Here is a 27,434-nt window from a genome sequence, read left to right on the forward strand (position 1 = left end):
GCTCAATCCTACAAGACCGACTCCCACTGCACCCCCTGATTTGAGATGTCAGTTGCAAGTCCAGACCGTTACCTGTGCTTCTCACGGACTGGCTATAAATTGGGTTCAATTAATTTGTTAAAGTGGCTTACAGAACTCGAACTTTTTTTTTATTTTTAATTTTTTTTTGCGGTACGCGAGCCTCTCACTGTAGTGGTCTCTCCCGTTGCGGAGCACAGGCTCCGGACGCGCAGGCTCAGCGGACATGGATCACGGGCCTAGCCGCTCCGCGGCATGTGGGATCTTCCCGGACCAGGGCACGAACCCGTGTCCCCTGCATCGGCAGACGGACTCTCAACCACTGCGCCACCAGGGAAGCCCAGAACTCAAACGTTTTACATACTAGATCACTGGTTTATCATGAGGATATAACTCAGGAACAGCCGGATGGAAGAGATGCACAGGGCAAAGTAGGAGGAAGGTGAGTGGAGCTTCCATGTCCCCTGCAAGGGTGCCACTCTCCCCGAATTTCCACGTGTTCACTAACTGGGAAGCTCTCAACCCTGTCCTTTTGGGGTTTTATGGAGACTTCATCACATATGCATGATTCGTTAAATCACTGGCCATTGGGAACTGATTCAACTTGTCGCCCCTCCCCCCTCTCCCCAGAGGTGGGGCAGGGGAGGGCTGTGTGGGGATGTGGGGACTGAAAGTTTCAATCCTCTCATCACACGGCAAGCTGTCCTGGCAACCAGCCCCATCCTTAGGTGCTTCTAAAAGTCATTCATACAACACAAGACACCTTTACCACTCTCAACACTTAGGAAATTCCAGGGGTTTTGGGAGCTGTGAGCCAGGAACTGTGGATGAAGACCAAATATATATGAGAAACACATTTTGGTCATCTGAATGACCAAAATGTATATGAAATGTATATTTCTGCGAAATCATAATATCACAGCTGGCCGCTAATTTAACTTCATGTAAAATGCTTTTCAGGTCGAACAATGCATGTCTTTATGATGGATTTGGCCTGCTAACCAATTTTTGACCTCTTTACTAAACTATTTGACACAACAGAAAATAGTTCTCTGGTTACCCATAAAGTGGTCAGAAACTCTGTAAATTTGAACAAATGTATGGAGTGCTAGTAATCTGTAAAGAGGAGAGTGGGAGAAGTAGGGTAATGGAGGAGAGAGTCTGCTGAAGAACTCTGGGATATCCTTTTCCCAGACTCAGACCCCAGGGATGGGGCAAAAGGCTACATCCCAGTTTGTCACTGTAGGGTTTATTTATGCTGTCCAAGGAAAACGAGGCTGAGAATGGTGAAGTCCCAAATACTGGGTCCTAATTTCACATCTATTTTTCTGTTATTCTCACATAAGAAAGATTTACTGAAATGGGTCATAGACCTAAATGTAAGGACTAAAACTATAAAACTCTTAGAAGAACACAGGAGTAAATTTTGTGATCTTGGGTTAGGCAAAGCCTTCTTAGATACAACCCCCAAAGCTAAGATTCTGCACTTCCAATGCAGTGGGCACGGGTTCAATCCCTGGTCAGGGAGCTAAGATCCCACATGCCTTGCTGCCAAAAAAACCAAAACAAAACAGAAGCAATATTGTAACAAATTCAATAAAGACTTTAAAAATGGTCCACATCAAAAAAGTCCTTTAAAAAATGGGCAAAGGATTTGAGTAGACATTTTTCCAAAACAACATATACCATGACCAATAAAGACATGAATAGATGCTTAACATCATTAGTCATCAGGGAAGTGAAAATCAAAACTATAATGAAATGTCATTTCACACCCACTAGTATGGTTATAATCAAAAAGTGTTTGCAAGGGTGTGGAGAAATTGGAGACTTCAGAAATTGCTGGTGAGGGTATAAAATGGTTGCTTGGGGAAACAGTTTGACAGTTTCTTGAAAGGTAAAGCACAGAGTTACTATGTGGTCCAGCAGTTCCACAGGTATATACCTAAGACGAATGAACTTTGAAAATGTGCTAAGTGAAAGAAGACAGTTACAAAAGACTACATCTTGTATAATTCCATTTATATGAAATGTCTGGAATAAGAAAATATAGAGAGACAGAAAGATTAGCCTAAAGCTGGGGACTGGGGAGAAATGGGGAGTGACTGCTAATTGGTCAGAGGTTCCTTCTTGGGGTGATGAAAATCTTCCAAAATTGACTATGGTGATGGTTGCACACGTCTGTGAATATACTAAAATGATTGAACTATGCACTTTAAATGAGTAAATTTTGTGGTGTGGGAACTATGTTGCAATCAGGCTCTTTTAAAAAGCTTGTTGGCATAAAGCCACCATAATGTCCTTTTAATCACAGACATGTTTCATCTATTCCTTGATTTAGATAACACTAGACTGGGTGACACAGACCCTAGTCCAGAGTATCAACAGGGAGCAATTATCAGCTGAAAAAACCCAAACCTGAACAAACAGGATGTTAGTCGATGATACCTCATTTGCATCTGATTACTGCCCCCCAGAGTTGGATTATAATTAAAATTTTTTAATCTGACAAAATGACAAGCATTATATATGTTTGTATTTCCATATGGATTAACCTGAAGGAAGGACTGGTGTGGATGATGTCTGAATTCTAGAATAGAGCTGATCCTTGTCATTCGCAGTACTTATAACTGTAAGGTCACCGTGCACACTCAATTAGCAGAAATACAGGGTTGAGTTTCTGTGGGTCTCTGGTTGTACCATTTTCATCAACTGATCAGTACATAACCTTGCTTTATGTGTGTTTCTGTTCAAAGACACTGAATTTAATATCTCTTTCTTACAAATAATGATACGCAGTGTTTATAATGAAACAATTATTTCAATGACAGCGTATTTGTGTAATGTACAACACAGATTGTACTACTTTAACTTTCCCCCTCAGTCATACACACACACACTACACATATAGTACTCATGTACAGTAAATGCATACAGTACTGTAAACACATACTATATAGTGTGCAGTAATGCAAATAAAGTCCCGAAAAAATGAAAGATTAAGAGTTTAAAGTTTTATAAAAACGTTAATTAAAATCTTACTGTTGATAGAGCTGCAGGCTGCGTGATGGCACAGTGCACAGTGTGGTTAAACCTCTCGACCTTGGCTTGCCCCACAAAAAGCAAGGGAGAGGTTTGTGGAACTCATTCTGCAGAAGAGGAAGAGGGTGGCAGGTTGACATCCATCAGTTCAACCTCAGAGGTTTGGCTCTCACCACTTGTTGATGGAGTCGGCAATTTTCCCTCCCAAACTGGCTCCAAAAATTGGGTCAACCCCGTCTGTCTGGCTTTTTGCCTCAAATCTTTAAGCATCTCGGCATAGGGGGCAAATGCACAGAAGGTTAAGCGCTTAAATTTGAGGCTGCGATCAAGCATAGGGTCACACTCTTCCATGTCACTGAAAATTGTTTCCAAGGCAGAGTTCCATTCTGATATTTTGGCCGCTGTAAGAGGGACCATTCCTGGACTCTTAGGCTGACTTTCATCACCATCTTCATCATCACTGACTCCAATGCCTTGTTTTGCCATCTCGTCCAAGTCTTCATTGGTGGGTTCTACTGCTTTCTCTGCCAAAATTTCCTCCACATCTTCTTCTTTCATGTCATCAAAGCCTTCCCCACTTATTTGCCATGCGATATGCATTATGTTTTTGACACTGTTCTTTATACTTTCTGTAACACCTTCAAAGCCTTCAAAATTTTCTACGCAGTCCGGCCAAACATTTTTCCAACAATTATTGATAGTAGCCTGCTTGATGTTGTCCCACGCTGTGCCAACATAATCAATAACGTTGCGTATAGTGACTGACTTCCAATAGTCCATCATGGTAGTTCCCTTGTTGGCTTTGAGAGCCTCAAAAGCCTTGCTATAAAGCTCCCTAGTATAGTGCGCCTTGAAGGCTTTTATTATGCCCTGATCCAGGGGTTGGATGAGAGATGTAGTATTTGGGGGCATGAAAAGAACTTCTACGTTGGGGTGGGCATTTTTGAGTTCTTCACAGCAATGGACTGGGGCATTATCCAAAATTAACAAAATCTTGAAGGCAAGGTTTCTGCCCTGGAGATAATATTCAACTTCTGGTATGAAGCAGCTGTGGAACCAATCAGAAGTCATCCACGCTTTTTTGTTCCACCTCCAATGGACCGGCATATGATTCACGCTTTTCCCTTTAAGTGCTTGTGAACTTGGAGCTCTGTACACCATTAGGGGTTTGCACTTAAAGTCGCCCTTGGCATTGGCGCACAAAAGCAGGGTTGCATAATCCTGGAATGATTTAAAGCCAGGGGCTTTGCAGGCCATTTGTGTTATATAGGTTCTTTTGCCAACGTCTTTGTAAAATAGGCCAGTCTCATCAGCGTTGAAAACCTGCTCTTCCACGTACCCCTTTTCCTGTATAACACTTAGCAGGTATTTTTTAAATTCTTCCGCAGCCTCCTGATCTGCAGAACTAGCCTCACCTGCAAGCTTAACATTACTCACACCATATCGCCTTTTGAAACGTGCAAGCCAGCCAGCGCTAGCCGAGAAGGGTTTCACGTTTTTCTGACCCTGGGTGACGTGACCGTAAATTTCTTTGGCTTTCAGCCTCACAACAATGCTGTCCACCACACCTTTTTTATCGGTTGTCATCTCATGAATCCACAAATTGAGCCGCTTTTCCATCTTTTCCATAGCTTCCTCACGCACTATAGATGTCACCTTAGCACTTTCCGGAGCAGCCTCACGTACAGACCGGCGAATTTCCTTTTCCTTTTTCTTGATGTACCGGATTGTTGACTCATTAACGTTGAACTCACGGCCAACAGCACTACAACTCATGCCTGAACGAAGCTTATCTAACACACGTATTTTCTCCATAAGGCACATCACAGCCTTCTTACGCTTAGGAACACTAGGCAGCACCGCAGCACTACGCTCAGGGGTCATTTTAAACAGCGAAATCACCAACAAAAAGCACAAAAAATGCAAAAAACGCGGCACTAAACAGATTGCGAAGAGGACACTTATTTAGAGTACGAGAGCCGAAGCAAGATAGCGGATCATCTGCCTCCAACGTCGGTACAAGCCACCACTGGTTGACTCAAAATTTTCACTTTCTGCGCATGTCCGCGAATAACCCCAGAAAGCACCGCGAATATTGATTTTTGGGGTAACAGTAAATTTTAACAAGTAAGCGAATACAAAAATACCAACCTGTGAATAACGAAGGTCACCTGTATTCCCGTGGACGAAACAAATTTCGTTTAAGCATATTTACTAAATCAAAGCCTCTGGTAGCGCTGGAGACTACAAGTTCCAGCATGCACCGCTTCAGCACGGAGCCCGTGTTCCGCCAACCGCCACAGTAGCGTCAAGCCCGAGGCTTTGGCCCGGAAGTGTCGCATTTGGATCACGTAGAACTCTTTGCGCCTGTGCACACGGTGCGGGGGCCGCCTCAGCTACCGCCGCCTCTGCAGCAGCTCTACCTATGGTCTCTCCCTAGAGCTTTGCCGTTGAGGGTAGCTGCTGCGGCTGTGTTCGCCTCGCGCGGCAGCGACATGGAGGAATTCGATTCCGAAGACTTCTCCACCTCGGAGGAGGACGAAGACTACGTTCCATCCGGTGAGCGATTCCACCTGAGGCGAGGGGCGGCTTGACCCGCCCCGCGCCTCACGTGAGGCGCGCTTTGCCCGGCGTGCGTGGGCCCGGTGGCCCAGTGGCCGCATGGCGCGGGTCTCAAGCGTCCCCGCCCCGCGCCCTCGCTCGCCTGCTCGCACCGTGCGGGCGCCGTGGCCCAGGAAGTGTACAGGGGGACGTCTCGCGCAGCTGTTCCTCACGGCCTGCCTTCGGCCGCCGCCGCCTCTCGGAGCGCGGGAACCGGCACGTGAACTCCGCTCTGCCTCTGGTGAAGCTGGCGGTGGTCGGTCATCGCGTACCCTTACCAGCCCTGAAATCTTCTGAAAGGCAGTGTTATCGCCAGGCCTTCCGACCCCAGAGAATTGCTAGCTAGCATCACGTTCCTGATAGGTCTCTTCAATTTCTGTTCTCAGAAGGGATCTGGTTGTTAAAAAGTTCACATAATGATGCCCTTTGCCTCTTTGCAACGTCTATACCCATTGCTCTCTGATCAGACCTTTGATTTTTTGTTTTTGTATAGGCTTCTAAAACCGAACCGGGCCAAAGTAAATGTCACCCAAACCTACCCCTTCCGCCCTCCTGCACCTTCCGCAGGCTTCCCCATCTCATTAGAAGTATCTGCCCGTACAGTAGCCCAGGTTAAAAACAAAACAAAACCTTGGGAGTTGTCCTTATTCTCACTGTTTTGGTCTAACCAATCATTTAAGTTCTGTTTGCGTCTGCGTAGAAGGTTAATTCCTGATCAGCTCCTCACCAATCTTACTGAACTACCATTAACACTAAGACTCGCCATAGCTTCCCAGTTGGTTTCCTGGGTTCCATTCCTGTCCACCAACATTGGTCTTTCGGTATCGGCCAGTGTGATCATTTGAAAACTAGTTTTCATTTTAATCAGTTATTCATGCGCCTGTTTAAAAATAGTCAAATATTTTTGAAAGGCTTATTTTTGAAACTGAACCGTTGCCATCACCCCTCATACCTGTCAATCCTCCCCAGAAGAAACTGCTTTTAAAAAATTATTTATTTATTATTTATTTTTGGCTGCGTTCGGTCTTCGTTTCTGTGCGAGGGCTTTCTCTAGTTGGCGGCGAGCGGGGGCCACTTTTCATCACGATGCGCGGGCCTCACTATCGCGCCCTCTCGTTGCGGAGCGCAGGCTCAGTAGTTGTGGCTCACGGGCCTAGTTGCTCCGCGGCATGTGGGATCTTCCCAGACCAGGGCTTGAACCCGTGTCCCCTGCATTGGCAGGCAGATTCTCAACTACTGCGCCACCAGGGAAGCCCGTGAAACTGCTTTCTACTTTTAAAATTTGGTAGTTCCGTTGTCTGTTGACTTAACCCATCCATGTTAGGTGTTATTTTAACACCCTCTTTAGTCTCACCGTTTCACCTTCAGATACTCCCCAACTCCCCAGCCCGCCAATGTTCTATGTCTAATTTGGGTTAGATTGGTATTAAGCGTTTCCTTTTTTTGTAATTACTTTGTGGACATCTTGTTCAGACCTGACCATGTGGTATATACAGTTATTGCTTTTCCTGCACTAGTTTTCTCTGGAGTTAATAATTGCCATTTTGTTGTTGTTGCTCAGTCTATGTACTTACTACTGATTTGATCCGGAACTTTCAAAATTGTCTAAATCATCTCCCAAGATATTTAGATTTATTAGATAATCTTTCACTTTTTGAAGTCCATCTTTGCCGTCTGACCTGCTCCAATTTGTCTTGGTTTTACCACTTTGAAACCTAAGATTTTCCATCATCACCACCACTCTGGATGTTCCTTTTACCTCCATTTTCTCTTGGATTCCCTGTTCCTTGGGTCCCATGATGTCTTCTTTCTTGGTGTGTTTCGCCAAAATGAGAATAAATCCTCAAATAACTTCTTGAGGAAAGATGCATTTTTTTAGAAACTTTTTTTTTTGAGACCTCGACTATCTAAAAATAGTGAAATATTGACCCTCAGGCATGATTACTAACTTGGTATAGAATTCTCTGTTCTATAATAGTAATTCTGCATTCTATAATAATAATTTTCTATATGAATTTTAAAGGTATTCCTCCATTATTTTCTAAGTTTCCAGTGTTTTTATTAAAAAGTCACTTGTCGGTCATTTTTCCTCATTTGTATAAAATTTGTCTCTGGAAGTTGATAGAATCGTCTCTTTGTTTCTGATATTTTCTGATATTTCACAGTGATATACTGTACTTTGGTATGAGTCTGTTTTCATCCATTCTGCTGGGCCTTCTGGAACTTTTTTTTTTTTTTTTTTTGGCTGCGTTGGGTCTTTGTTGCTTCGCGGGTGCTACTCTTTGTTGCGGAGCACAGGCCCTAGAGCACGCAGGCTTCAGTAATTGCGGCATATGGGCTCAATAGTTGTGGCTTGCGGGCTCTATAGCGCGGGCTCAATAGTTGTGGCACCCCGGCTTAGTTGCTCCGCGGCATGTGGGATCTTCCCGGGCCAGGGATCGCACCTGTGTCCCCTGCACTGGCAGGCGGATTCTCAACCACTGCGCCACCAGGGAAGTCACTTCTGGAACTTTTTAAATTTGGGGGGGGCAGTTTTCTCCATTTTATTTTTTTGGAATCATCATTATTTATGTGTTGAATCTTATGTTAGACCTTATGGACTGGTTCTATTTTCCTGTACTTTTTTTTTTTGATAAACTTAAAAAAAATTGTATTTATGTATGTATGAAGTATGTATGTAAGTATGTATTTATTTAGCTGCGCCGGGTCTTAGCTACAGCACGTGGGATCTTCGTCTCCGGGTGCAGGTGCAGGATCTTTTAGTTGTGGCATGTGGGATCTTTCAGTTGCAGCATGCGGAGTCTTTAGTTGCGGCATGTGTGATCTAGTTCCCTGACCAGGGATCGAACCCGGGGCCCCTGCATTGGGAGTGGGGAGTCTTAGCCACTGGACCACCAGGGAAGTGCCTTCCTCTATTTTTATTCTCTATTTTCTAACCCTTTGACTTCTTTTTCACTTTATGGGAATATTTCAGTATTTTACCATCCAACCCTTCTGTTGAGTTTTTTTCTCTTTACATTTTTTTCCCCGAGTTTTATGGCTTTTATTAACACAAATGCAATGTGTACACGAGCTGTCTGTTCATTTTCTTTGCTGTGCAGCCTGGCATTGGGATTGGTGACTCAGATGGCCAGGTGGGCTGCTCTTTCCACAGTGACTTTGGGGTTCTTGGAGGAGTTATTGGGAGTAGTCTCAGCACCGTAAGATTTGTTGCCCATCAGCAGCACTTCAAGCTCTTTGACATAGTGGACCAGGAACTTCCAGAAGCCACTGGGCAGCATGTGCTTTGTTTTCTTGTATCAGTGTTGAATCTGGTCCTTGGATATTTTAAACTTTGAGTAACTTTTTTGTTTTTTCACAAATTTTAAATAGCATCATGTTCTTGTGTCATGTGTGCAGTATCTTATTGCTCTGTGGATATTATTAATGCTTTAAGGCCTCTTCCCTTCTCAGCTGGCCCACACTCTGTGGAGCGTGTTTCTCCCATGACTGCTCTCACTTTCCAAGACGACCCCATGCCCTGGGACCGCTCTTGCCTTTAGAGATGGTCCGCATTCTTCCTATGGAATGTGTATCTCTCTAAATAAATCCACTTCTTACCTATCAAGTAATAATAATAATAATAATAATGCTTTAAATTTTTTTACTTTTAACTTATGCACGGTAAAATTCATTCTTCATTATACTGTTCTATGAATTTTTGACAAATGCTTAGAGTTATGTAACTGCCGCTAAAATTAACAGTTCCAAGGCCACCTTTGCCCTCCCCTCCCCCCTCAAATTAGATCATATTGTCTGTGTATAGAAACAGTTTTATTTCCTCTTTTCCAATAGGCATACCTTTTATTTCTTTTCCTTGCCTTTTTGTACTTAGTATAGACTTCCAATGTAATATTGAATAGGAGAGGTGAGAGTGGATATCCTTTCCTTGTTCCCAATCTTAAGGAGAAAGCATCAATGTTTCACCATTTGGTATAATGTTAGCTACAGGTTTTTCATAGATGCCTTTTGTGTGTGTTTTAAGCACTTTACATTGTCTAACTCATTACTAACTCAATCACATAACATTATCAAGTATGTGCTATTGTGCTCTCCATTTCACACATGAAGAAACTGAGGAACCCAAAGTCACTCAGCTAGATAGTAGCTGGGCTGGGATTTGAATCCTGGCAGTCTGCATATACTGCCCCTAATGTGTTTTATTAGGTTAAAGAAATTCCCTCTATTCTTAATCTGCTGAGAGTTGAGTTTTGCCAAATGCTTTTTCTCCATCTATTGATTGTGTGGTTTTTCTTTTTTTATGTTAATGTGATGAATTACAGTGATTGATTTAAAATTTTTGAACAGCCTTTTATTTCTGGGATAAAACTTACTTGGTCATGATGTATTATTCTTCTTCTACATTACTGAATTTTGTTGAGGAGTTTTGCCTCTGTTTATGAGGGATGTTGGTCTGTAGTTTCCTTGTAATTTCCTTGCCTGGCTTTGGTATCAAATAATGTTAGCCTAATAGAATGAGGAAACAATCTCTTTCCGCTAAGGTGATTTTTATTCACCCTGTACATTTGTGTTGGGCATTATTATGTTAGACACTTTCTCAGATTTTTTTGGTGATTCTTAGTTGTTTGACTCATATTTACATTCAGCATGGGGGACTGAAAAGGTGATGGAAGCTCTGAGTCTTTGGAGCTTCAATTAAAAAAAGATTTGTTCATTTTGTGCTTTTTTTGGTCTATAGGGTTGTTTTTCTGTTTCTTACTCTTACAGTAACTGCATGATTTTTTTTTTTTTTTTTTTTTTTTTTGCCGTACGCGGGCCTCTCACTGCTGTGGCCTCTCCCGTTGCGGAGCACAGGCTCCGGACGCGCAGGCTCAGCGGCCATGGCTCACGGGCCCAGCCGCTCCACGGCATGTGGGATCTTCCCGGACCGGGGCACGAACCCGTGTCCCCTGCATCGGCAGGCGGACTCTCAACCACTGCGCCACCAGGGAAGCCCTAACTGCATGATTTTTGTGGTTGTTTGTGTAATTTAAAATTTGCTTTTTTCACATCAGTGAGATTGAGCATCTTTTTTCATGTTTAAGAAGATCCAGAGCCATATGCATCTCTTTGTCTGAACTGTCTGCAACATTCACCCATTTTTATGAAGAAAAATGACTATATATTATTACAAAAGCAGTGCATGAACTTCGTAGAAAATTAGAAAATGCAGGCAATTAAACATAAAAAATCGGAATCATTCCATTCCTACCACCCAGAGATGATCAGTATTGGTCCCTTAGTGAAACCCACTCTGATCTTTTTTCTATACCCAGGTGTAGTTATTTGTATTTTTCCCCAACCTGAAATCATAGTTTTTTCATGTTACTTTGTAACCTGCTCTTTTCAGTGAACATTCTGTCCCTGTCCATTTCAGTAAACTTCCAGCTCATCTAATACACAAACCATATTCAGGTTTTCCTTGTTGACTCAAAAATGGCTTTAGCTTTTTTGTTAAATCACCATTGAGTTTAGGACTACATGTATCATCCAGTTGTTCCATCCCTTAAATCTGTTTTGGGTTTTTTTTTTTTTTTTTTTTTTTTTTTGCTGTACATGGGCCTCTCACTGCTGTGGCCTCTCCCATTGCGGAGCACAGGCTCCGAATGCACAGGCTCAGCGGCCATGGCTCACGGGCTCAGCCGCTCTGCGGCATGTGGGATCTTCCCGGACCGGGGCACAAACCCGCGTCCCCTGCATCGGCAGGCAGACTCTCAACCACCGTGCCACCAGGGAAGCCCCCTTAAATCTGTTTTAATCTAGCACACTCCTGTTTCTGTGACTTAGATTGGCTTAGGAGATCAGGCTGTATGTCCTGCAGAATGTCTCACCTTCTGATTTTGTCTGGTTGCTCCCTCATGGTATTAGGTTGTTCCCTCGTCCCTTGAATTTTCGTTAAATTGGAAGTTAGATCTAAGTGCTTGGTGGATTCAAATGAAATAATTTTAGCTAAAATAAATTATAGACGACTTGAGTGTTTCATAATGCATAACATCAGAAAACACAAAATACCTGGTTAATTCCCATGGTTGTGACTTCTGGATCAGAATGATGAGAGTTTGGTCCTTCTATTGTGTAATTATTTTTTCTCTCAGAACTGGAAAGTATTCTGTGTGGCAATATACTTAATCATTAAAACTTAAATTGTTTTTTAACATTACTTGATAATCCTTGCCTAAATTACTACTAACATTAGAGTGTGAGAGCGCTGGTTTTCTAATTTTGTGGTTCTTCTACATTTATTGGTTGATGTTCTTCTGAAAGTGTAGCTTTTCCTCATCAGTGGGGCAGGATAAATGTTTAAGTCATTTCCCTTAATTTCCAATTTTCAAAATAGGGAGTAATCTTAATAGTAACCTAAAATGGTGCAAATAATGTTTTTTAAATTAATTTATGTATTTGCTTTTGGCTGTGTTGGGTCTTTGTTGCTGCGCCTGGGCTTTCTTCAGTTGCGTCCAGCAGGGGCTATTCTTCACTGAGGTGCGCAGGCTTCTCATTGTGGTGGCTTCTCTTGTTGAGGAGCATGGGCTCTAGGCGCACAGGCTTCAGTAGTTGTGGCGCGTGGGCTCAGTATTTGTGGCTCGCAGGCTCAGTAGTTGTGGTGCATGGGTTTAGTTGCTCCATGGCATGTGGGATCTTCCTGGTCCAGGGCTCGAACCCGTGTCCCCTGCATTGGCAGGCAGATTCTTAACCACTGCGCCACCAGGGAAGCCCTGGTACAAATAATTTTTTCTGTCTTTTTAAAAAAAATATCATAAAGGTGTCACAGTTTTTTATCGATTCGGTGTGTTTCAGTCAAACAGTTATTCGTTTTAATGGTCAGGTCATCACTTTTGGCCACTAAAAGTTCTTTCAAGCTGGATCTTATATCCTTTTAACGTGACCCATTATTCTTAAATAACTACCTTGCTTTCTGGCACAGCAAAGTGTCTCCATTTCACCTTGTGCTTTCCTTCCCTCAGACCTGAAATTAGCTGGCCTTTTCAGGGAGCCATTTTTGTTTTGAGTCATATCAAAGAATACAGTCTGAACTTTAAAGAAATGCTCATTGCTACTAGAGTGACATTGCTTCTATGCCATTTAAGTGAACAGAGCTAGAAAATATTTATCTTAAAAAGAGTTGAGTTCTGAATTTTTTTTTTTTTTTTTTTTTTTTTTTTTGCAGTACGCGGGCCTCTCACTGTTGCGGCCTCTCCTGTTGCGGAGCACAGGCTCCAGACGCGCAGGCCCAGCGGCCAGGGCTCACGGGCCCAGCCGCTCAGCGGCATGTGGGATCTTCCCGGACCGGGGCACGAACCCGTGTCCCCTGCATCGGCAGGCGGACCCCCAACCACTGCGCCACCCGGGAAGCCCTGAATTTTTTTTTAAGAGTTCTGAATTTTAAGTTCAGTTTTAACATTTGTTTTCACTTCATTTCTTAATTTCTTTGGTTTTATAATTGTGTGTGATTTCTTACTCTGAAGTTCTGGATTCCTAACAAGATTAGTATAACTACTTAACTTTCTTTTACCTATAATAAAAGGAATAGTTTGAAAATACCAACACCAATGTTACTACTAGGAATAGAACTTTTTTGGTCTTTAGAATGCATCTTACTAAGGATGAACAGTCAAAATACTGTTTCTGAAGTTCTCAGAGGGGCTTCCCTGGTGGCGCAGTGGTTGAGAATCTGCCTGCCAATGCAGGGCACACGGGTTTGATCCCTGGTCTGGGAAGATCCCACATGCCACAGAGCAACTAAGCCCATGTGCCACATCTACTGAGCCTGTGCTCTAGAGCCTGTGAGCCACAACTACTGAGCCTGCATGCTGCAACTACTGAAGCTGCACGGCTAGAGCCCGTGCCCTGCAACAAGAGAAGCCACCGCGATGAGAAGCCCGAGCACCGCAACGAAGAGTAGCCCCCGCTCACCGCAACTAGAGAAAGCCCACCCATAGCAACAAAGACCCAACACAGCCAAAAATAAATAAATAAAATAAATAAGTTCATTAAAAATAAATAAAGTCCTTGGAGTAAATCCTTTCTTTGTGGCTTGTGTTATCAGTTTGGTTATATTTGTTTGTTTATTTAAACTTTGCTCAATTTAAGGGATTTTCAGAATTCTGCGGAGCAATAAACACTGAGAACTCTTGCTTCTGCTGCCCCTGCTTACCCCACTGTCTTCTGCCCTGACCCTTACAGATAGAGATTTTCATTAGTTTTCTGTTTTTCCTTGTAATTTTGCCTTTTTATATTCTATTTGTATAAACAAATACAGTATAGCTGGGTACCCACCACTGTGGGTTTGTCTTTTAAAAGTCCTTTTGTTGTAGTGATTTTACTCAGGTTTCAGGAGGAAGCAAAATTACATTTGTGTGTTCAGTCTCTTCATGAAACACTTTCACTTACCACTTGGTGTCTAAGATGCTAAATTTGCTTCCATTTTAGAACGATTATATTTACTATTCTGATGGCCTCAAATGCTTATTCTCCAGATTTTAGTAGGGCTGGCTCATTCTCATCATCTTTGTTCTCTTTTTTTTCCTAATCTCTGCTATCATATTTGTAGTTTTCAAGAGTTTTATAATTTTTTTCATTTTCTGAAAATTTTTTAGTCATCTTATTCTTGTTTTGTGGATGTCTCTGAGGATATAAATTATAAAGGTTTTTTTTTTTTCTAATTTTGTCTCCTCTTAATTCCTTTCTGTTTGTTTTCAGTCTTGCCTTTGATATTGGAAGCTCTCCTCAATGTTTGGTGTTCCTAGTTCATTGTGAGTGAAATACTTAAAACTAATTTGATGTGCAGGAATATTCAAAATAGCCCTGTTTGTAATGGCCCCAAACCAGATGTCCATCAACAGAGGAATGGATAAATAAATTGTGGTATAGTCATACAATGAAATAATATTAGGGATGAGAATGAAAAAGCTACAGCTACCTGGAAGCAACTGGGTGACTTACAAATAGAATGTTGAGTAAAAGAAGCTGGGCACAAGAGTACATATTGTAGGCTTCTGGTTAAGGCTCAAAAACAGATGAAACTAATTTATGATGTTAGAATTCAGGATAGTGGTTACCTGTGGGATGTGGGTGGTGGCTATTGATTGGAACAGGGGCCTTCTGCAATGCTGGTCATGTTCTGCTTCTTCAACTGGGGTCTAATTATACAAGTGTGTTCACTTTGCATAATTTCGTTGTCCTGTACATTAGTTTGTGTGCTTTTTGGTATGTTATACTTCATATAAAAGCTATGTGAAGTAAAAAAGAAAAACACAACTGGTTGAATCTCTGTGTTTACAGGATTTATTGACTGGTACCCATAGAATGTGGTCAGACTGGGCATCCAAGCAACACTTTTGTTGGGGACCCCAGAATGTCAGTGTCTGAAGATGGGAAGCAGATGTGTTTGTTTTTTTCTGCTATGTCTAACTTGAAGTCTTTAAGCCTCTTTCTAAACCTCTTTTATTGATAAGGCAAGGTATCCTTTGCTTACTTTTGAAAGGTATCCAAGATGAGGTGGAAACATGAGTTTCTTTTTTGAAAAGTACAGTAGTCCGTTTGCAGTTTCTGTTCATTCATTTAGCATATACCTCTAAAGACATGCGGATCCATGTCTTCATGGTGTGTGGAGCATAGCAGAAATTGCAAACATTAAATATTAGTCGGGTGCGTTAAGGAGGGAAATATGCACTGCCCTGGAGGCCTAGAATAGGGGAACTTAGCCTAGTCTTCAGGGATAGGGAAGACGTCCCTCAGGAAATGATATTTTAGTCTGGTGAAGAACAGAGGAAAGTACTACATTTTTTTCTTAATGAAAATGTCTCATCTTGATGTGAAAACCTTTATTCCTGTCTGTCTGACCACCCTGTTATGTGATTTCAGGTGGAGAGTATAGTGAAGATGATGTAAATGAATTAGTGAAGGAAGATGAAGTGGATGGTGAAGAGCAGACACAGAAAACCAAAGAGAGAAAAAGAAAGACTCAGAACATTCCGGCCAGGTGATGCTGCCCTCAAGGCCCTTAGAAGTCAGGGGCTGTTGTCATAACCTTCCAGACTGCTGGGATTGGTCTGATGATAGATTTCTTACTGCCGGGGTTTCTAACCTTTTTCTCACTGAGGGAAATATTTGGTGACATTTTAGGATTAAATTCTTATTCTCTGGCAAGCTTTAAAATTTTTTGAGCTTTAATTTTAAAAAGTTAATAGGTAATATGTGCACCTGGTTTAAAATTGAAAACCCGGGAATTCCCTGGCAGGCCAGGGGTTAGAACTCTGCCTTTCCAGTGCCAGGGCCTGGGTTCAATCCCTGGTCGGGGAACTAAGATCCCACAAGCTGCGTGGTTCGGCCAAAAGAAAAGAAAAAAGCAATTGCTACAAAAAATGTGTACCCCATCTCTAGCCCTTGTTGCTTTGTCTCAGAAGAATTATGTTACCAGAGATAATTCTGTGTATGTACGATCATGTATATATGTATTTCCTACTTTTTCTTTTTTTGGCCATGCACCTCGCGGGATCTTACTTCCCTGACCAGGGATCGAACCCATGCCCCCTGCAGTGAAGCATGGGAAGTCCTAATAACTGGACCGCCAGGGAATTCCCTACATTCCCTACTCTTTAAAAAAAAAAAAAACGAATAGTAGCATACTCTGCATATCATTTCTCACCTTCCTTATTTCACATCTTGGAGATGATACTATGGCAGTATATTTAGCTATACCTTTTTCTTTTCAGTGACTGCATAGTGTTACATTACTGGACAGACCTTACTTTATTTAAACATTCCTTTATTGAGAGACCTTTAGATTGTCCTCATCTTTAACTACAGCAAATAAGACTGCAGTGAATATTCTTCTTATGTGTCTTTGTACACATGTATATTTGTAAATTAGATCCGTAGAAGTAGAATTGTTTGACCCAGGGTTATATGTAGTAAAAAAAAAAAAATTTATAGGTATAGACAAATTACCTTCTATAAGCCTGGTACTGAATTGCACTCCCACCAAAAATTATGAAAATTCTGACAAGTTATTTAACTCAAAAAGGGAGTTTTTCAATACAAGTCTTTTATTCTCTTTGATTGGTGTTTCTGTCTTCCTGGACATGGAAGCAAAAAGCAGATTGTAGAAAGAGAATTTTGAGTATTAGGTGATTCACTTGAAGTCAGAATAGTCTTAAGAACCAGTTTACTCTTTTAAGTCTTGGACCCAGTTCTTTTATCCTTGGCTTTTGTATATTCCAGCTTTCATATCTTCAGAAGGTGGGAAGAAACATGGATTCCCCACTCCCCACCCCCTCAGAACTCTGGGAAGAAACAGTGCAAATAAATCTGAGGCTCTCTTCAATCTCTGTTCCCCAAATGGAGTGACTTTTAAGAAGTCAAAAATACCAGGCATATGTATGTTATTAGAACCCTCTTTCTGAACAGATTGATTCTGTGAGGTGATTTTGGGTATTTTCTTGGTGAAAACAGCGGGTCCTAACTTAGAAGTAGAACCCTGTATTTTGATTCTAAGTGCTTTGGGAAAATGCTAACTGTAAGAGATAGTTCTTTTCTTCTTCCACAAAGTCTCAGCTTACCTCTCCCACTTCCCCTATCAGGCGTGTTAACCAGCAGTCCCCAGATTTAAAAGTTTTCTGATCTTTGCAACATTATGTTTGGAATTCAGGAAGGGATAACTGAAGTTATTTTGCCTGTTTTTCTTGTCTCTCCTTTTCCTTGTGACTGTTGGTGATTAGGAAGAGAAAACAAGGTGGCCTCTCATTAGAAGAAGAGGACGAGGAGGATGCCAGCGAGGAATCTGGAGGAAGTAGTAGTGGGGAGGATGATGCAGCTGCAGAGCCAGAAGAAGGCATTGAGTCAGAGGATGCAAGGAAAAGGAAGGAGGATGAACTGTGGGCCAGCTTCCTCAGTGACGTAGGACCAAAGTCAACAGTGCCTCCGCGCACACGAGTTAAAGTAAGTCAACAGATGAATGGGATGAACGCTTCCCCAGAAATGCTGGAAGTTCCCCAGATAGATTGTTTAAATTTACAAACTGAGATCTGAGGCTTACAACAGAAATCAGACTAGATGCCTTTTAATAGTGACTCTACTAAGTGAAAAGCAAAGCATTCCCTATGGTAGGAAACAAAAGCCTTCCTAATTAAATAAATTTTCAATAAGCATTTACCTGTTTAGAGATGAAATATTGAAAGATAGCTGGAAACAACATGTTTGGATGGATCTTTTAGTTCTCATCCTTATATGAAACTGATTACACTTCTTTTTTCATAGAGAGGAGAGGAGGCTGAAGAGACAAGTTCCAGTAAGTTGTTGGTCAAAGCAGAAGAGCTAGAGAAACCTAAAGAAACAGAAAAAGTTAAAATCACCAAGGTGTTTGATTTTGCTGGTGAAGAAGTCAGGTAAGATGACATTCACAAACTTCAAAACTAGTACTTTTAAAAAGGAGCATCTTTCTAAATGGTGTTAGACATCTGTCCTCATTCCAACCCATCTTAATATTGTGGAGGATATATATTTGAACTCAAGGAAAACAGTGGTTCCATTGACTATCAGGGAGTATGAGAAAGATCCTTTTACATATGGTAATGTAGTTGGGGGCATTATGAAGTGGTTGGCTGAACAGAAACAAGAAAATGTAAGAGTTAAGTATTTGGTTTCACTTACCATGCCGTCCTTTGTGACTTTGGCTATTTCTCCCTTTATTACTTCCCTTAACTTTGATGTATAAGCCCCAGTGAAACCTTTGAGATCAGGTGGGAATTGAAAGTACTAGGAGAGAAATTTGATTCTGATATTATTTCCTCATCTTAATATTATTTTTTAAATTGATTCATAGGTTTGTTACTAGTTTAGAAAAACATTATAGGCTTAATACTCTTGGCCGTTCTAGATGAGAGCCACATGCCCAGAATTTCTTCTTCCCCATTTATTTAAAATTTTAATATGAAAACAGCAGGTCTGTAATTTAGAGCTGGACAAGAACAGATGAAGTGTCTGCCAATCAATAAGTTTATAGATGGTCACATTTATTTTCCTTGACAGTAATTAATTAGACTTGTTTACTCTCTGTAAATATAATTTCCCCTAAAGTTGATACTGTTAAAAATAATTTCTAGTTTCCAACAATTATTTCATCTAGTGAAAATATATCTTAGAAAGAAGTTTGGCATTATTTGTTTGTTTTTAACATTTATTTATTTGGCTGCGCTGGGTCTTAGTTGTGGCACGCGGGATCTTCATTGCAGCGTGCGGGATCTTTGGTTGCAGCGTGTGGGAACTTTAGTTGCGGCATGCGGGATCTAGTTCCCTGTCCAGGGATCGAACCCGGGCCCCCTGCATTGGGAGTGTGAAGTCTTACCCACTGGACCACTAGGGAAGTCCCCAAGCTCAAATTTTTAACAATGAGATTTAACAGACAGACGTAAAATTACATTTCAATAAATACAGTCAAAATGAGCATAAAATAAGAAAAGGAAAAGAATTACGTAACTATCATTTTTTTGGGGAGGGGGCAGCAGGCACACCCTGCGACTTGCAGCATCTTAGTTCCCCAGCCAGGGATTGAACCCGAGCCCCGGTACTGAAAGTGCCGAGTCCTAACCACTGGACTGCCAGGGAATTCCCTATAACTATACATGTTGACCATTGAAAGTGTGAGTGTAAGTGATTGATAAAAGGAATCACCTTTTAATTCTATAATTGAAGCAAAAAACTAAAAGTATCAATTCCCAGTACTTAACATCCAGACATGTACTTTGTTTTTCTTCTTTTTTTTTTGCGGTCTGCGGGCCTCTCACTGTTGCGGCCCCTCCCGTTGCGGAGCACAGGCTCCTGACGCGCAGGCTCAGCGGCCATGGCTCACGGGCCCAGCCGCTCTGCGGCATGTGGGAATCTTCCCGGACCGGGGCACGAACCCGTGTCCCCTGCATCGGCAGGCGGACTCTCAACCACTGCGCCACCAGGGAAACCCAATTTATTTATTTTTATTTTTATTTTATTTTTAATTTTGGGTCTTTGTTGGCTGTGCGTGGGCTTTCTCTGGTTGTGGTGAGCGGGGACTACTCTTCGTTGAGGTGCATGGGCTTCTCATTGCAGTGGCTTCTCCTGTTGCAGAGCAGGGGCTCTAGGTGTGCAGGCCTCAGCAGTTGTGGCAGGTAGACTCAGCAGTTGTGGCACGCGAACTCTAGAGCACAGGCTCAGGAGTTGTGACGCATGGGCTTAGTTGCCCTGTGGCATGTGGGATCTTCCCAGACAAGCACTCGAACCCATGTCCCCTGCATTGGCAGGCAGGTTCTTAACCACTGTGCCACCAGGGAAGCCCCAAAATGTTCTTAATAGCTATATTTCTTGTCCAGTCCAACTTCCAATCCAAGATTACACTCCGTGTTTAGTCTTTTATTTATTTATTTATTATTTTAATAAATTTATTTATTTTATTTTATTTATTTTTGGCTGCGTTGGGTCTTCGTTGCTGCGCCCGGGCTTTCCTTAGTTGTAGCAAGCAGGGGCTACTCTTTGTTGTGGTGCACAGGCTTCTCATTGCAGTGGCTTCTCTTGTTTCAGAGCACGGGCTCTAGATGCGTGGGTTTCACTCGTTGTGGCTCTACAGCTCTGTAGAGCACAGGTTCAGTAGTTATGGCACACGGGCTTAGTTGCTCCGTGGCATGTGGGATCTTCGCAAACCAGGGATCAAACCCGTGTCCCCTGCATTGGCAGGCAGATTCTTACTGTGCCACAAGGGAAGTCCCTGCATTTAGTCTTTTTTTTTTTTTTTATGGCCTTTATTATGTTGAGGTAGGTTCCCTCTATGCCCACTTTCTGGAGAGTTTTTATCATAAGTGGGTGTTGAATTTTGTCAAAAGCTTTTTCTGCATCTATTGAAATGACCATATGGTTTTTATTCATCAATTTGATAATATGGTATATCACATTGTGATTTGCATATATTGAAGAATCCTTGCATCCCTTGGATAAATCCCACTTGATCATGATGTATGATCCTTTTAATGTGTTGTTGGATTCTGTTTCCTAGTATTTTGTTGAGGATTTTTGCATCTATATTCATCAGTGATATTGCTCTGTAATTTTCTGTTTTTGTAGTATCTTTCTCTGGTTTTGGTATCAGGGCGATTGTGGCCTCATAGAATGAGTTTGGGAATGTTCCTTCCTCTGGAGTTTTTTGGAAGAGTTTGAGAAGGATGGGTGTTAACTCTTTAATTCTTAAACTCTAAGAATTTACCTGTGAAGCCATCTGGTCCTGGACTTTTGTTTGTTGGAAGATTTTTCATCACAGTTTCAATTTCATGACTTGTGATTGGTCTGTTCATATTTTCTATTTCTTCCTGGTTCAGTCTTGGAAGATTATACCTTTCTAAGAATTTGTCCATTTCTTCCAGGTTGTCCATTTTAGTGGCATAGAGTTGCTTGTAGTGGTCTCTTAGGATGCTTTGTATTTCTGCGATGTCTGTTGTAACTTCTCCTTTTTCATTTCTAATTTTATTGATTTGAGCCCTCTCCCTCTTGATGAGTCTGGCTAAGGAGTTTATCAATTTTGTTTATCTTCTCAAAGAACCAGCTTTTACTTTTGTTGATCTTTGCTATTGTTTTCTTTGTTTCTATTTCATTTATTTCTGCTCTGATCTTTATGATTTCTTTCCTTCTGCTAACTTTGGGTTTTGTTTGTTCTTCTTTCTATAGTTCCTTTAGGTCTAAGGTTAGATTGTTTATTTGAGATTTTTCTTATTTCTTGAGGTAGGCTTGTATAGCTTAAACTTCCCTCTTAGAACTGCTTATGCTGTATCCCATAGGGTTTGGATCGTTGTGTTTTCATTGTCATTTGTCTCTATGTATTTTTTGATTTCCTCTTTGATTTCTTCAGTGATCTCTTGGTTATTATTTAGTAACGTATTGTTTAGCCTCCATGTGTTTGTGTTTTTTACGTTTGTTTCCCTGTAATTGATTTCTAATCTCATAGCGTTGTGGTCAGAAGAGATGCTTGATATGATTTCAGTTTTCTTAAATTTACTGAGGCTTGATTTGTGACCCAAGATATGATCTATCCTGGAGAATGTTCTGTACGCACTTGAGAAGAAAGTGTAATCTGCTGTTTTTGGATGGAATGTCCTATAAATATCAATTAAATCTATCTGGTCTATTGTGTCATTTAAAGCTTTTGTTTCCTTATTTATTTTCATTTTGGATGATCTGTCCATTGGTGTAAATGAGATGTTAAAGTCCCCCACTATTATTGTTACTGTCGATTTCCTCTTTTATAGCTGTTAGCAGTTGCCTTATGTATTGAGGTGCTCCTATGTTGGGTGCATATATATTTATAATTGTTATATCTTCTTCTTGGATTGATCCCTTGATCATTATGTAGTGTCCTTCCTTGTGTCTTGTAACATTCTTTATTTTATAGTCTGTTTTATCTGATATGAGTATTGCTACTCCAGCTTTCTTTTGATTTCCGTTTGCTTTGAATATCTTTTCCATCTTGTCACTTTCAGTCTGTATGTGTCCCTAGGTCTGAAGTGGGTCTCTTGTAGACAGCATATAGATGGGTCTTGTTTTTGTATCCATTCAGCAAGCCTGTGTCTTTTGGTTGGAGCATTTAATCCATTCACGTTGAAGGTAATTATCTATATGTATGTCCCTATGACCATTTTCTTAATTGTTTTGGGTTTGTTTTTGTAGGTCCTTTTCTTCTCTTGTGTTTCCCACTTAGAGAAGTTCCTTTAGCATTTGTTGTAGAGCTGGTTTGGTGGTGCTGAATTCTCTTAGCTTTTGCTTGTCTCTAAAGCTTTAGATTTCTCCATTGAATCTGAATGAGATCCTTGCTGGGTAGAGTAATCTTAGTTGTAGTTTCTTCCCTTTCATCACTTTAAGTATATCATGCCAGTCCCTTCTGGCTTGTAGAGTTTCTGCTGAGAAATCAGCTGTTAACCTTATGGGAGTTCCCTTGTATGTTATTTGTTGTTTTTCCCTTGCTGCTTTCAATAATTTTTCTTTGTCTTTAATTTTTGCCAGTTTGATTACTATGTGTCTCGACGTTTTTCTCCTTGGATTTATCCTGTATGGGACTCGATGCCCTTCCTGTACTTGGGTGGCTATTTCCTTTCCCATGTTAGGGAAGTTTTCGACTATAATCTCTTCAAATATTTTCTCGGGTCCTTTCTCTCTCTCGTCTCCTTCTGGGACCCCTATAATGCGAATGTTGTTGCGTTTAATGTTGTCCCAGAGGTCTCTTAGGCTGTCATTTCTTTTTATTCTTTTTTCTTTATTCTGTTCTGCAGCAGTGAATTCCACCATTCTGTCTTCCAGGTCATTATCTGTTCTTCTGCCTCAGTTATTCTGCTATTGATTCCTTCTAGTGTTGTTTTCATTTCAGTTATTGTATTGTTCATCTCTGTTTGTTCTTTAATTCCTCTAGGTCTTTGTTAAACATTTCTTGCATCTTCTCGATCTTTGCCTCCATTCTTTTTCCGAGGTCCTCGATCATCTTCACTATCAGTATTCTGAATTCTTTTTCTGGAAGATTGCCTATCTCCACTTCATTTAGTTGTTTTTCTGGGGTTTTATCTTGTTCCTTTATCTGGTACATAGCCCTCTGCCTTTTCATCTTGTCTGTCTTTCTGTGAATGTGGTTTTTGTTCCACAGGCTGCAGGATTGTAGTTCTTCTTGCTTCTGCTGTCTGCCCTCTCTCTGGTGACTGAGGCTATCTAAGAGGCTTGTGTAAGTGTCCTGATGGGAGGGACTGGTGGTGGGTAGAGCTGACTCTGCATTTAGTCATTTAGTCTTAAGAGTCCCTCTGTGTTGTAGAGTGTCTCTCAGTTTGCGTTGTTGCATTGTTTCCTCATGGTTAACTTCATATTAATCACTTTAGACAAAAATACTACATTGATGATGTTTTGTCCTCCTCAGTACATCACATCATTAACACTGATTATTGGTGGCAATAAGTTAGACTACTTAGGCAATATGTGTCAGAATTCTCCATTGCAGAGACACCCTTTTCCCATATAATCATTTTAGGGATCCATTAAATAAATCTTTTTTTTTTTTTTTTTTTTTTTTGCGGTACACGGGCCTCTCACTCTTGTGGCCTCTCCCATTGTGGAGCACAGGCTCCGGACCCGCAGGCTCAGCAGCCGTGGCTCACGGGCCCAGCCGCTCCGCAGCATGTGGGATCTTCCCGGACCGGGGCACGAACCCGTGTCCCCTGCATCAGCAGGCGGACTCTCAACCACTGCGCCACCAGGGAAGCCCCATTAAATAAATCTTGATGATGTGAATTAAGAATGTATTTTGCTGGGCTTCCCTGGTGGCGCAGTGGTTAAGAATCCGCCTGCCAATGCAGGGGACACGGGTTCGAGCCCCGGTCCGGGAAGATCCCACATGCCGCGGAGCATCTAAGCCTGTGTGCCACAACTACTGAGCCTGAACTCTAGAGCCTTCAAGCCACAGCTACTGAAGCCCACGTGCCTAGAGCCCATGCTCTGCAACAAGAGAAGCCACCGCAATGAGAAGCCCGCGCACAGCAACGAAGACCCAATGCAGCCATAAATAGATAAATAAATAAATAAATAAATTTTTATAAATAAAAGGGAAATCTCTTAAAAAAAAAGAATGTATTTTGTTGCCAGAAATCATACTGGGAACTATTGAGCTATCCAACAGAGATTAGTAGAACACTGATAGTGAACCGAAGTCCTACAAAAATAATACAGAAAGTGTTTAATATACCGTTGGGAATATAGGTTTTAAAATTTTGGAAATTTTTCTTGGCTCGCATTATTTCCCATGTGTCATATAGGATATCTAAGAAAGATTTATTATAACTTTACCATTGACTTTACATAGAGAGTAATAAGAAAAGCTGGCGAATAACTGTTGTTATGGTAAATCATTAAATTTCCTGATCAAATTAAATTTTGTGGATTTATTAATATTTATAAATATAGTTGACTGACACAAATTTTCTATTTTTCTATTTTTAAAATTTTCTCTTTCATTTTTTTTTTAAAGCAAATGGATGATTTTAAATACTGGATGAGTATTCAGAGAACCTGCTGTTTCTATCATTTGTCAGAAGAGGGCAGCACCATGTCTATCAAAAAAACAGCAGTATGAATAAAGAAACACTTTTTTTCCCATAAATATACACACTCATGCACATATATTTTATACTCAAAAGTAATATATGCTTATTACTTTAAACACATACGTGCAGAGATATATAACGTGAGAAGTGAAAGTTCTGTGTAACGCTTTCCTTCTAAAAAAACCAAAAATTCTGTTAATAATTGTCATGTTGGCAGGATTTTTTTAAGAACTTCAATTATTTATACTTAAATTTAGGTATTATAAGGAACCCTCATGTAGGAACTTGGAGGGCCTGAATTTTGACAACCAGATGCAAAGCTGGTAAATGGATTTGAGCATATCTTTTAATCTCTTGATGTCATTATTCTGCTTTTCCTTTTTGTCTTTGTATCAAGTTAAGAAATGTGAGAAAGAGCTACTGATGACTAGGAGGAATTTGTAAGTATAAGCATAAGGTAGTGTTAGCACAAAGTTAGTCTTTTGGGTTTTTTCTAATTATGTTTTAATTGTTAAATTTAGGATTTTTACCTTTTTGTTTTGGTTTTCTCCCACTTGAAAAATGTGTAGCTTATTAACCTTGGTGAATGAGGAAATACAGTATTTTTTATCCTTCCCTATCATGTAACCAGCTGAGCCAGTTAGCTCAGAATTTCCTAAATGATTCACCTTTTGGAAGAGGCCAGTCATGGAAAGTTTCTGCCTAAATAAAGACTTTTCAGGAAGTTCTGATTAAGTGAAAATGAAGTTAAGATGGAATTCCTTCTGCTAGCGCTTGAACTAACTGTTGCTAATGATGGGCCTTTTCCTGTCAGGGTTCCCTCTTGTACATTAGGAGTGGTCTGTAATTTAACTGTTCTCCTACTTGAAGATATTTTGATAGCGAATCCCACCCCACCCCCTCTGTCTGCATCTAGGTCAACGCCTGACTTGCAGGATCTTAGTTGCCTGAACAGGGATTGAACCTACTCCCCGGCAGTGAAAGCACCGAGTCCTAACCACTGGACTGCCAGGGAATTCCTGCGAATCTGTTCTTATTGCTTGTTAAAAGTGGAGTTCTTCTAGGCGTATTTTCAATATACAGTAATCTGCTTATTTTTACTTTGTGTCATTTATCAAAGTCCCTGAGAGAAATATTCCAGTTTAAAGAACTTGTTTCCTAGTGAATATGAATAAGACTTTAAAATTTTTATTTATTTATTTATTTATTTATTTTATTTTTGGCTGCATTGGGTCTTCGTTGCTGCGCGTGGGCTTCCTCTGGTCACAGTAAGCAGGGGCTACTCTTCGTTGTGGCGCGCAGGCTTCTCACTGCGATGGCTTCTCTTGTTGTGGAGCACGGGCTCTAGGGGCGCGGCTTCAGTAGTTGGGGCTCATGGGCTCTAGAGCACAGGCTCAGTTGTTGTGGCGCTTGGGCTTAGTTGCTCCACGGCATGTGGGATCTTCCTGGACCAGGGCTTGAACCCATGTCCCCTGCATTGGCAGGAGGATTCTTAACCACTGCGCCACCAGGGAAGTCCATGAATAAGACTTTGACAGTAAGAAATTAATAGAGATATTCCCACAACTTATACTTTTTTCCATGCTTCCTTTATGCCGCTTACTATATATCATGTTTTGTTATAATTTGTTTTCATGGTTGGCTATCCTGATGGACTGTGAGCCGGTCAGGGCAGAGACCATGTCATATCTTTTTATATGTCTCATGTTCAACACAGTGCCTGCATCTAGGTTGCTTTTCAGAAAATGTCCACTGAATTGTCTTAGGTTGCTGGTAGAAAAGTTTTGTTAGTACTGTGGTAAAGCAAGTAAACAAAACATACTTTGCATAAAGTCTTCTTTTACTTTCCCTATGATTTGGGCTACTTGATCTTTATCTTCTTTCATCACCAGCATTCTAAAGTTTCATAACGATGTGCCTTTTTGTAGATCTTTTTAAATTGCTGGGTCATGGGAGTTCCCTGGTGGCCTAGTGGTTAGGATTCAGCACTGTCACTGCTGTGGCCTGCATTCGGTCCGTGGTCGGGGAACTGAGATCCTGCAAGCCGTGTGGTATGGCCAAAATATTTTTACAAATAAATAAATAAAATAAATTGCTGGGTCACATATCCTGTGGAACAGTCATTTTGTGGAAACTTCTAGGAAATTTTTCTTTTTGTTCATAACTTCCCATATTTTCTTATTCTGAAATTCCTATTAGTTAAATTGATGTAATAATAAGGCTCTGCTAGGCTATGCTGGGGTAACAAATAAACCCAGAAAGTCTGTAGCACAACACATATTTATTTCTTACTGGTACACAGTCCAACACAGGTTGGGTAGCCCTATATCTTACAGCTCAGCCGTCTGAAACATGTAGGAAACACATAGCCTTTGAGGTTGCTGTGGCAAAGGAAGAGTGAATAGATACATCTTCATTTAATTTGTCTGTTTTGAGAATGAGACTTTAGCCCTGCCATCTGAGTCTGGAACTTATGTGATTTTCATTTCTCCGCCGAGTAATGGGTTCTGGGTTGGGTAGGGGTCAGTAGCCTGTGGTATAAGGTAGAGAAGGGGATCTGGGACCTAGACGCTCCTGATACAAACTTTCAACTAGTTTTAGCCCCACTCCTCTCCCCGACCTTCAAAGTTTCCTGGTATCTCAATTTAC

General features: G+C 41.1%; 1 protein-coding gene across 2 annotated transcripts in view; it reads left to right on the forward strand.

Moving 5' to 3' along the window:
- The first annotated feature begins 5,417 nt into the window (after window positions 1-5,417).
- Window positions 5,418-27,434, forward strand: part of CFDP1 (craniofacial development protein 1) — a 131,014-nt gene continuing 108,997 nt past the window's right edge. Inside the window, exons 1-4 of one of the 2 annotated variants that reach the window (XM_081217252.1) lie at window positions 5,418-5,619; window positions 15,562-15,679; window positions 17,418-17,637; window positions 17,956-18,083. In XM_081217252.1, the coding sequence (XP_081073378.1) occupies window positions 5,556-5,619; window positions 15,562-15,679; window positions 17,418-17,637; window positions 17,956-18,083 (530 nt within the window). In that variant the 5' untranslated portion in view covers window positions 5,418-5,555. The remainder of the gene's footprint in view (window positions 5,620-15,561; window positions 15,680-17,417; window positions 17,638-17,955; window positions 18,084-27,434) is intronic. The other variant, XM_081217251.1, reaches the window with a different exon arrangement.

Source organism: Mesoplodon bidens, assembly GCF_964165515.1.
Source record: "Mesoplodon bidens genome assembly, chromosome: 18".
Taxonomy (NCBI): Eukaryota; Metazoa; Chordata; class Mammalia; order Artiodactyla; family Ziphiidae; genus Mesoplodon; species Mesoplodon bidens.